Source organism: Nomia melanderi, chromosome 2 (genome assembly GCF_051020985.1).
Source record: "Nomia melanderi isolate GNS246 chromosome 2, iyNomMela1, whole genome shotgun sequence".
Classification (NCBI taxonomy): Eukaryota; Metazoa; Arthropoda; class Insecta; order Hymenoptera; family Halictidae; genus Nomia; species Nomia melanderi.
In genome coordinates, this window is record NC_135000.1 from 19299139 (window position 1) to 19311648 (window position 12510).

The 12510-nt window shown below is 38.1% G+C and overlaps 1 protein-coding gene and 1 long non-coding RNA gene across 3 annotated transcripts in view; one reads left to right on the forward strand and one right to left on the reverse strand.

The window, feature by feature from the left end:
• The window catches only part of cv-c (RhoGTPase activating protein), a 408937-nt gene that overhangs the window by 91550 nt on the left and 304877 nt on the right, over positions 1-12510 (reverse strand). For both annotated transcript variants that reach the window (XM_076374243.1, XM_031981540.2), the window contains one exon: positions 2539-2610. In XM_076374243.1, the coding sequence (XP_076230358.1) occupies positions 2539-2610 (72 nt within the window). The remainder of the gene's footprint in view (positions 1-2538; positions 2611-12510) is intronic.
• Positions 3989-6434, forward strand: LOC143174184 (uncharacterized). The gene is made up of 3 exons (XR_012997918.1): positions 3989-4100; positions 4479-4711; positions 6156-6434. It is a non-coding gene; the product is annotated as an uncharacterized LOC143174184 (long non-coding RNA).

Here is a 12510-nt window from a genome sequence, read left to right on the forward strand (position 1 = left end):
TGTATATCGCTGTTAAGCTTAATGGATGTTCGTTATATGTTTGCTGAGTCGTGCTCGTTACGTATTTCTTGTATTATGAAATTCTACGCCCATGTTTTTCATGGTTATTTTTTTATTTTTTAGTTTAGTTTGAAATTTTTGTTGCGTTTTATGAAGAATGTTTCAACAATTTTTAAATATTTGAGATCATTCAGAGGTTTTGGTTGGTTCTGTTTAATTAAAGGAAGTTTGTATTTTAGATTAACCTTTTTACTTCTCTTAAATATAAACGTAATGTTGCAATTTACATAAGTTTTTGTGTCAGAGAGAAGTTTTGTTTGGTGAAAATACGAAACGTAATTGCACCACGAAAGTGGTTGTCCTTTGTTAATATTTCAAGGTTCTCGACAATTTTCGAAATGTAAAAATATATTTTCGTTATCATAGTACTTTAGCTGATAAGAAGGCAAATGTATTCATGAAAAATATTCTAATTTTCAGATGTCCTTAATTACTTATGGACTGATACAATTCAAAGTTAATGCGGAATATTTCATGTCAGAATTGGACTCTTTCTTTACGTGCGTCATAAAGGATTGAAATAAATAGTTGCGCCATACATATACGGTAGATTGTACGTATGTATAACTAGATGAGTACGAATAAACTTTGTATTAGTAATTTATACATAGATAGATTTTCTTTTAAACTGACTGTCTTATTACTAAAAAGCGATGGTACCACCGAGTTTGAAATGTAGTAAAAATATGATACAAAATGTAAATTTCCTGTAAAGCAAGATTTTACTGCTATTAAAAATATGATATAACTTTGTCTTTGGTTACTATTAGATCTTCTTTTGTTTAACCATTAAACAGAATCTATCAGTTAACCTAATATTCCAAAGAACATCAAAAATATTCTACGTATTGTGCAGAAATTCGACAACAACCAAATCATTAAATCTTACATCACAAAAAAATTCAAACAAACTAAACAAACTTTCAGTTTTCATTTTAGTCGAAGGAATTCACAACAATTTCAACATTTCTCGATCCAATGATCCTATACGCTTGGTGGCCCGACAGCCGACACCCTATCAAATCGAGGTTTACCCTTTCCCGAGCGGACAGCAGCACGCTTTTCGCCATACGTGACCAGCGAGGAACTAGAAATGGTGGCCGCGTTCTTTGAAAAGAACCACATGGCCCCCGATGGGGCGAGAAGAGAACGAAGGAGGGCACGAACGCTCGAATTTCGTAAAACTTCTTTCGACGGTAATCTCCTCTGATCTGGACGGGACGAGACCGACAAATTTCCACGCGACCAAGCTGTTTAAAGAATATCTGTCGGCGGGGGCGGGCAGGTCGAGCCGGATTTCACCGGGGATCAGGTTGACAATCGTTGAGTAGATTGAAAATAAATTGGAACCGTTGGAAATAACAAGGGCTCACCCCCGCAGAGATCGTCCCTCATTCTAATTAGCCGAGTCGTTTCAATTTATCGGTGACATTTTCACGGATGAACGGGCTCCGTAGAGACTTTAAGAGGACAATGTTTAAAAGGCTTTTTCGGAGACGAGGAAGAGCTTTAGATCCTGCGCCGCGATCCCGGGTCACAGGCAAATATATATGTATGTTCATCCCGTTTTAATTTGCTTGTGAATTATTCATCTTGTTTATTCTCTTATGCCTGCTTATTTTTACTGGCGCAAAGCCGGAAGATAGAAATCGATTCCTCTCGATGCATGCACAACGATTGGTACTGAAATTCTCGAAGAGAAAATTCTGAAATTGCTTCTTGACACGTGGGCCTTCATGTAAGCATCTGTGATAATTTGGTAAAATTGAGGTCATTTGTTTGATACAGTAGAAATTGAGGAGTTAAGATTTGTCAAAGTGATCGCTTTTTTTTAACCCTTCGCACTCAAGAGATGACTCTCAGTCACCATTTGATTTAATATAACAGAATGACAAAGTGTTATATATAATAATAAGTTCTATATAATGCTTCAATATGTGAAATATTTTGAAATAGCTTTGTTTCTTTATTTACGTATGTTTTCTCATTGGTTCGTTTCAAATAATGTCGTATATGTTTCATCGGAAAGTGTCGAATGCTTCTAGTGAAAAGCTTCCGAGTACAAAGGGTTACATTTCATACATGTTTACGCAATAAAAAATTATTAAGTTCTCAAAATTTTATACAAAATTCAATGTTTGTGCTAAAGGACTATGAAACTGATAAGATAAAATTTTATCGGTTGTATTAATAGTTTTACTTTCTAGAAATATACTTGTGTGGAAGTTGACGTGTCGAACATCATAGCACCATGCTATATGATAAGAAAAAATAGAATGTAGTTTCTCGAAAATTCTTATTCGAATATTCGGAAGAAAATTTGCAAATTTTTGGACACGTTATACTTTTGTCGGTATTGTATTTTATTGTCCCATTCTTCGGATACTCTTTGCAGAATTAGCTGCGACAATGGTTGTAGCACTGTGCAAATAACCTCAACTTCAAACTGTAGTATTACAAAGAAAACGGTCGACTCACCCTCGTACATCTGCGCATATTGCGGAAAGCCAGCTGCTCTTAGCCATTTGCAAGCCTCTTGTGCTTCGATTTCTGAAAACAAAGTAAAAAATCGTCAGAATTTATTTCCATATCAAATTATTGTTCTTAATGCCTTTGCTTAAGTTCAGTCAAACATAGTTTCATTCAGTTGCAATCCAATATATCTATTCATGTTTAAATACGTTACGTTTGAATTATTGCAATTATTTATTATCATTAAAATTCTTTGTGGCAGGTTCAATTCGTTTAGATTTAATTCTGGTTACGTTCAGCTCGATTAAGCTCGACTCTTGTTGGGCCAAATTTAATTAAAGTTGACTCTAGTCACTCGCGACGCAATCAGATTTGATTCGTGGTAAATCCGGTTCGTATTAGATTCATTTCGATCGCGTTTTATTTTAGTCAGATTTAATTAGGTTAATTCTAAACTAGATTTAATAGATAATTTAACAGTGCTGACTGTTCGTTAAACTCCACCGCATTACTCCTTTTCTTTACATTATTCTTCTATTACTTTATTTCACATCACTCCACACTTTATATATTTGTCATTTTTATATTGTAACTTTATTAAAACAACAAAAACATTACTACTACTGAACGGTAAACTACAACTAGAAAAATCCAATAAAAATCGCAAAGGTTACTTGTATATTTCAATTGTACATTGTCTAACACTGCTGTCCAATAACTCATGCCACAGAAATCTCCTCCTTTATAATTCACGTAACGACGACAGTGATGTTCCATTCAATTTTCCTTCAACGGCAACTTCTCACTTGAGCCTCTTCGTTCCAGCGCAATTCCCCGGGCATCCATAAAGAACTCACTGCCCAATAATAATTACCTCCGATTCTCGTTGAAACGATACGTAACGAGCAGCTATTAATAAACATAAATCAAAGCGGAAGACAACCACGAAACAAGCACGCTGAAAGCACGAAGATTTCAGTCAGTCAAAGCGCGACCGTAATCATCCTCGCTGTTTCACGAGTGAATGCGTTGCACGCGGACGAACAGCGGAATCATTATCGGCAACGATAGGCCGGCCCGAGTGTCCGGTATTCGTCTCGTGCCCGCGATAAACTCGTTTCCAGCGAAAATAGAGGGAACCGCATTTACATGAACAAACATTCCGATCATTAGCGGCCGATCCCTCTTCGCTCTCGACCCGTCCCGGCCGTCCCGACCCGGCGCTCGTTTGGTGAATGAAGGTCTCGTCAGAAAAAGCGGTAACCACGATGAAACGCTGCCCTTCATTATACGAACGAGATACCTTGGCCGGCTGCGGGACCCAACGAGGACGCGAAAAACTTGGCGAGTCGCGCTGCTATCGCGCCGTACGAGGAATGCGTCGTGGGGAATGGTCGAGGGGAGAGGCGGGGACTGGACTTCGCTGGAAAATATACTGCCGTGCATGACAATTACGCCACGGTGAAAAACCGAGTCGCATTGAACGATTTTTGGTCAGGCGTTTCGCGTGGATAAGACATTATTGGGTCAAACGAGAAGACTCAAGCGAGACCCGATAACCTGTTAAGGTGAATATTGTGTTTTATCGAGGATGATGTTGTAACGATAATAATTGAAGTTGATACTTACAATCATTACATTTTTATATATTTTATTATCTATTTTATTATTTATTCGCGTATTTACTATACCATTTATTCTATTACCATCTATTCTGTTATTTATTTTATTGTTTGTTATATTGTTTATTCTACTGTTTATTTTACCGTTTGTTTCATTACTTGTTCTATTACTTATTTTACTATTTGATCTATTGTTTGTTCTATTATTTATTCTGATATTTGATGTGTTATTTGTTTTAGTATTTATTCTGTTATTTACTCTATTATTTATTCTATTATTTATTCTATTATTGATTAGATATTATTATTTTATTATTGTTCTAGGAACTCGGAAATGGGTATCCAACAAATTATAAACTATTTCGAACAGATTGAATAAAGTAGAATCAGGTGACTAATGTATTCAGTATTAGATGAAAGTTATCAGCATAATGACCCTGTCGCTCAGGTGTTAAGCCGGAGTCCCTTGACTGTAATCGGGCTATAAATCTAATCACGGTGCCTTTATTCGGAGGTGCTATTAATTTTGTTAATGGAATATGTGGAATTATAAATGGGTAAGAATATATTTTAATCTGAATATATTGGTATACCTGTACAGGTGTGATATGCGACTGATTTTTATTATACTTTTTCTGCACCATATAATTTAACCGAATTGGTGTAACGAAACGGCAAGAAACTAATTCCTTCTTTATTACCGGTTTGCAAATATTTATGCAAGTTCACCGTGTCAAACACTGATTTATGGAAAATAAACATGAACAAAATATTATTTTCATTATTGCGGAATTTAATTAGAATCTCTGAAAGATTGTCTTTTTTATTTCTCCGAGTTCTGTTGAGTTACAATGTGCTATAAATGCTTAACATACAGTAGTATATCACTAATGCAACTGATATAGAACTTTTACGTTAATTACACTGTACAGTTTGTTATGTCATTAATTCAATAATAACTCAGGAATACATCATTTTATACGTTTCTACTGAAACAAATGTTGTAAAATTCGAAATATCCTATACAATATGATTATTTTAATTTAAAAGCTATATATTTTTTATATCGCTGAAAAGAAGGATTTTAATATATTACATAACTCAATCGTTCGATTCAAAACAGTCGTTCGATCGATTAAAAGAAATGAATTGCCTCAATACTCATTGAGGAAAATATGTCACTATTATCTAAAGTAAACAATACATGTGAATGAACACAACAGAATGAGACGTCCATTTAAGAATCGCTTCGAACAATGAACATTTTTTTCGATAACGAATCAAAGCTACTGAACTATACTCATTCATAACCTATTTGGCATCTTGGCGTCTGCTGTCGAAGATTAGATACGCCTGGCGTTTCGATAATATTTCTGACCGATATGGATAGTGATAGAGTGTCGAGCTTTATCGATTTCGACCGTCAAGTGAAGAGAAGATCTATTACAACACGAGTGGAGCGGATAAAAAATTCTTTGCTACACTCGATCCATAAACATTTAATGTAATATATGTCACCTAACTACAAGCAGAAAGAGTCACTAAACTATACCAACATATCTCTTTATTCTATCGACTTTATCACTAAAATATCTTTCTCAAATATCTGAAAACATCCATATATATTATCTGAATAATGGATAAAAGATAAGAATAGCAAGTAACACTTCATTCGAATGCAATTATATCTGACGCTAATAAATAAACACTGAAAACAATGAAACAACTACTTCCTCGTTATTAGAATTATTTCTACCAGTTACTCTTATCGGTTTCATAAACTACTTTCTCATCTATATTACACAAAATCCTCCCAGAAAATGATTCGAATTTTTATTCACCTAAATGATTCAACTAACCGAAGCTAAATTATAGGAACAAGCGAACATGAGCTATTCACCAAAAACGGTTAGAATAACTCGCCAGGGATACCAAGAATTTCTCCCCCAAATTCCCGACTCCGATTTTACAGTTCCCTCGGTTAATTCAGCACGCTTTCAGGCTGGATTCAACATAATTTTGGTTTTCATCCCTCGAAATTCAACCTTGGACATTTGCATACCAGCGAGGAACAGGAAATCGGTGTCCACCGGAGTCGTCACAAAAGGTCGCGGAACCGTCAGGAATTTCCTCGAGAAGTAGCGGCGGCGGCGGCGGTCGAGTTGCTTTCGAGGACTTCTTTCTACGGTTAATTGGTCGTCGACGAGCGGCTTGCCGAATTCCCACGGGAGATTTCAGAGCCGGAAAAGAGAACAGGTCGCTTGGCGAGCGAAAACGCGAACGGTGGGGGTAAACTCGGTAGAAAAGGTAACAAACGCCGTGAAGCGAGAGCGCGTTTCTGCCTTTCAGGGAGCGACGCCGGGCGGACCACCCGCCGCGGCCAAAAAGGAGAAACTCCTAGCCGCGATATCGACGCGATCGCGCATCGGCCGGGACGATAAAATGTACGCCGGTTATCGCTATCGATATCGGCGCAGTGAATTTATCGATTTCCCGAGCAGCGGGAAGCCGCGCGGCTAGTAAGTAGGCACTACACGCCGGCCAACGGACCAAGATAGAACGCGACAGAGGTTAACGTCTTTATTTCCCGAACGTCGTCGAGCTTCTCGTCCCGCGGCGCGCGACACTACGGTAGTCGCGTCGATTGCTACCTTTGGACTGTACGGACTTGAATGGAGTTAGCCGGAGGATGATTTCTATGCGCGAAACGTCCATTCTTTGCGGAAATGTTATACAGTGTACTCTTACGGTTGAGGGACATGTTTGTGGAGTTCACATGTTACGTGTATTTTGTAGAGTAAATTCGAGACTGATTTTGACTTTATGTAGGGAATAGGTAGATGATCGTTATAAATTTTTCTTTTCGTATTAACACTAAACGTACCGCGAACGGTCAAATGAGCGGTGTTGAAATTTGATTTAAAATCCTCTATTTTTCTTCGATCATTTAACATTAAATCAATTCTCATATTACCCGATTAATCAATTTTCCAATTCTTGTCTTTCCTTATGCTTCTGTTTCCAATAAAAAATATTTATCGTTTAACTTGCATACTTTTATCTTATAACTAGCCATTTGGATGGTTACAGTAAGTAAGGTATATACAAAATGTCGGTACTACATTTATATGTACATACAAATATATGTACTTTACAAATGTAGGGACGTGAATAATAATCGTTAAGGTACAGTTCGTCAGGTTCCACTTAAACAAATACCTTCCACTTTCTAGAACACTCTAAACCTATTAAAACCAACAGAACAAAGGATCCCACGAATCGCGGGAAACAATCAGCAAACCGTTCGCGCAATCAGAGCATTTCAATGAATCCTCAACAGTCGTAACGTCCATTAGAAATTCAACAGGAAGCTCCGGCCCTTTGGTAATATTCCGTGTTCCATTAGCAGCGGCGCGTAGCGGCAACAACGGCGAGATAATGTAACACATGTCGTAATACCAGAAGCTCGAGCGACGTTTCGCAACGGGAAACAAATTTGTCGGCGTGATCGGGTTTCGCGGCGAGAATTTCGCTGGTTCGAAGGGCGACATTTAATGATTCATCGTTTAGAACAACGTGGCGAGCCAGCGAGCGAGCGCGAGCGCGTATATGCGCCCGTGTCACCGCGCCGAAAGACGGATGGCACGGAAATCCACGACGTCGAAATAATACGGCTTTGCGGTAGGTCGCCGCCCAAGACTTCCAGCTATGTTCCTGAATAAAGCAGCACGTAGGTGTGTCACTTCGTGCGGAATAAAAGGCTGCGGAGTATGGCACCGCAGCCGTGTGTATACACCGTCCGGGGGACCCTTTCGTAAGGAGATTTGCTTTTACGCAATTGAGGCGACGCCGACCAGACACGGCAATCCAGAAACCGGCAAAGCGGCCGCGCGCTTTCCGACCGAGTTGTCATCGCATTGTGCGTCCGGCGGAGGAGGTTACGAGGCAAAAATCGGAGTTCGCGTTTTCGTGATTCATTCCTAGTTATTTTGCTGAATTAACGCTGGAACTACCGTGCCAGGCAAAATGACTGCTTCCAGGTTTTTTATTTCGAAATTATTGGTATCTTAAGAATATTAAATACCTTAAACGATTTAGAAAATGAATAGTTTCACTTGAATACTGTAATGAATATCTGAGGAAATTCAGAGGAAATCTATTGTTGACATTTTCATAAGGATTACATATCGATCGTATTAAATGCTCGGTAGTTCTAGTGTTAAGGCAATTCCGAGATTTCCTTGGAGAATTCTTGATAAAATTATGGTGATGGTGTGATGGAATTGATGAGGATTTGGGGAAATGTTTGTTTTGTGTAATGTAATATTTGGAATGTACGCGATATTTATGTAATGAGTACTATCGCATGAGGTAGTTTATGCTGTAATAAGTTATATTATGATGCATTTTGTAATATTATTTTACATTATTGGGGCAAATATTATTCTGTTGTTTGATATTCTGAATTTTCATCATTCGCTAGTTAATGTAGAAGAAGGAAGGAGCAGTGAAGAAGGAAATATCAAATAAACATAAACGACAACGGCAATATAGATATTCAAAGTCAATTAGAAATCTTATTTGCTCCGACACTTTCGTTATATTGCGAGGCAATCGTGTTCTAATACGGTTTAGAGCTCGCTGATTTGCTTATTAGTCTTTTGCCAACTTTGAAAGCTCTTGTTCTTTTCTTTCCCCTATTATTATCACATTGACAACGCACTACGCGAACGACTGCGCAACGATTATTAGAAGGGAGACTCGTTTTAAACCGTTTCTGAATAACGTCGTTATGAAATGAGTCGTTGGTTTGATGGCTCCATGACGATCAACCTTGCCAAGAGTGATGGAGTTGTTGGCTGCCTTCTGCGGACATTATTGCCATTTACTGATAAGATTTATGCCCCTCAACCGAGTTCCACTGAATTTGTAGACTTCAAGGCTCATTATACCATCGAGGAATTTAATGTACTGTTTATAGAGTTACTGCTGGGATCAAGTTCATCGGTTTGCACGTGAAATTAAAACTAGATACAGCACCGTTCAAACCAAAGGTTTCTGCGCTAAAATTACAGTACGAAATACCAAAAATCAGGTGGCTTTTATTAAGGATTGTTCATTAATAGCAGTTCTGTGAAAAAATCTGTTGTTCACAGAAGACATGCACACTAAAAACAAAGATTTCGGTCATCGTACCTTCAATCATCTTGAAAACGAAACAGAGTCATTTCTTAAGTTTTCACAACTTATTTATAATTGAAAATATGCTGTTTAAATCATGTATAATGATTATTTAAAAATATGTATTACTTCTTATAATAAACTTCCACTACCATAGCTCGTTTGGGGAAAAATCTCTTAAAAAGTTAGAAATAGAATATGAATATCGCGTTCACCGCACTGAGGTTCGTTCAGTTGCGTTCTCCATGAATGCGTAAAACTTATTGCCAGACAAAGGTAACAGAATTATTCAGGTCAAATAATTTTGCATTTGAGTGGAAGGCGCACGAATATAAATAACCGTTTATAAATTTCAAAGTGAAAATTCATTCTAAGCTTCTCGCAGTTTCCTGAAGTGCAGCAGAACGCTTGCAGGGGGCGCAGCATCGTTTTCATTCCAATCGAATTCCATCTCTCGAGAAAGATCTTGTTCCTCGATGGAAAGAACGTCTCGTCGCTTTCGAGGCAAGTAATATCACCGTGAAAATACAGGAGGAGCGATTGGACCTGTATCTAGCATCCCCGTGCTCTATTTAATTTCATTTTTCTTCCGCAGTAGTGGCGGAACACGGTATACCGAGACGATCCTAATAAAACGACAATTATATGCCGATAAAATACTCTTTTAGAACGAACAAAATTATTTCCTTCAAAACTTTTTAATTACTAGAACTTCAAATATACATGCTTCTGTTTTATGGCCCTTTTAATTGCGCGACACTTCGAATTAATCCGATCTACACTAGTAATTACTGAAGTTTCTAAATAAGAACATGATAATAACAATAATAATATCTTTATCCTATAATGTAATAAGTAACAAGAAACTGAAGACAATAGAATTAGATTAAACAAAGTGTGACGAACACAAAGTATTAAATACTTAATATAGTGCATGAAGACTGAGTATAATGGCAGTCAAGATGACAATGAGCTTCACCTTTATACTGTACACTTATGGGTTCAAACTAGTCTAACAAAGACCTTATTGTTCTTATTACGAAATTATTTTTAGCATCTTGTTATTGTTATAGAGCAGCATAATAACATTTAGTACACACAATTCTAGTCCCACGTGCCTCAGAGTTTCATATCTTAACCTCTTTTCTATAGAGAGTAAAAAACATTTCGTTTCTAGCATAAAAAAATGTACAGTTGATTATACAGTTGGTTTCAACATTTGAAACCATTCAATTTCTCCTCATAAACTATCCTTCTAAGATTATATCTAACTTAACCAATTTCCACGAGTCACCTATATAATTACATAAACACTAAGAGATGAAAACAATCATACTTCACAACTACATTCGCAACAAACTCAAAAGAAAATTCAGCATTTACATATTACGCTGACCACCTTACTTCCCTAACTCAAGGTCACACTCGTGTCATTTAGGTTCAGTCTGGGTTAGTATTTATTTAACATCAACTACTATTTTATTACAATCACCATCATTATTATTAACATTTTATTTTTTAAAAACAAAGGTAATCCGCACAACACGTAAGTACCGAAAATCCTTCTTCCACTGTCACATAGAAAACAATTTCCCAAAATATTTGCACCTAAAAAGAAATGCACAGGCGACGATTGAATGTCAAGCGCGTCGAATCGGACCTCACCGTTAACGACCTAAAGTCAGGCGCATTGGCATGGAAAAAAGTCGCACAGCGAGACGAGGAAAACCGCGAATCGAAAAAAGGACATTTTGTCGTGGCCGACCCGAATCTGGAGAACACCGGAATTGTGGGACGTGAAGAGAGCTCCCTCCTCCCCTCGCCGCCCTTCGGTAGGTCGCGTAAAACGCGGGACGTTCTCGCCCGTGACTCTTCCATCGGCTTTTAATGCTCGACCTACTTCGATCCTGACGTCAGAAGTCGCCCATAAACTCCTATTTAACCCCTGTTGCATAAAGCGTAGACACGGCCGTTCCAAATATTTTCCTACGCAAGAGCCCGCTTCCTTTCCACGCCGGAGACCATAAATTTGTTCGTTGCCTTTACGGCCGTCCGTGTTTCCCGAACGGCGCGCACCGAAACCCGGCGTATCACGGGAATGGAGATCGATAAGGCGTCGTTAAAATTTCAGTGCACTTGTCCGCTACCTTGTCTCGCGAATGCTCCGAAACCTTTTCTGTTCTCTCGCTGCGTGTATCACGTTATACGCATTTCACTTCTGTGTTTCGAACCAAATGTTTTTTTTTTTCGTTTGATTTGTTATTTCACGTGGAAATTATTCGATACGTCGGCTTCCGCGTCTGTTGTGTAAGGGCAATGGGATTCTTTGTTTAGAATTGGAAACGAATTTTTACGGTGGTGCATCAGGTAAGCAAGATTTTATTGGGATACATCAGCTGCATGGAGCACACCAACTTTTATTTTACTCTTACAAAAATATCGTGAAACCACTTCGGTTCTCCATTTCTTGGACACTTTCACGTCGATTCGTGTTCTTCAAACGAAACTGTAGATGCGGAAGGTCTTAAATATTGAGGCTTCGACACGCGGATCATTTTGGTTGCCATAAAAGGGTTGAAAGGGTGATTACGTCAAGTGTTGATTTTTTTCTGCTTCGATAATCGAATTACTTGGAATTTTCGAAGGAGCTATTATATAATAGTAATTTATTATGTAAGGTTATTATATAATATATAAACTTCGATGTTTCCGCTTGCGCGTTCTTGTAAGGTGATTTCTTTATAAGGAAATTGAATATTTTAACGAAAGACAGTCTTACTCTGAAAAAGGTCGAGAAAAATTCGAATCGCGCCTGGTCGAATATCAAGGAACGAGTGGGAAATGTTTTCTTTTTCCTATTACCTAACGCTATTACCGACAAGCCGCGCGACATTCGAAATCTCGTGAACCCTATAAATCGTTTCCACAGCGTTTGCGAACGAAAATACGCCCGTTGAAGGTTCATCTGTTTCACCGTTCTTTATTGTAAGTCTAAAATATCCGGCCGGTTGAAAGTCGCTCGGAAGAACCCTCGCGACGGGGAGCTGAGGAGCTGGAGAGGGAAGTTGTATATACATCTTTCTTTATGTTTCTCCCGGGTATTTGAAGGCAATTGGAGAGCACTTAGAACAGAGACGCTTCATTTGCATCTCTATAAGTCGCAGACGTGCATCTC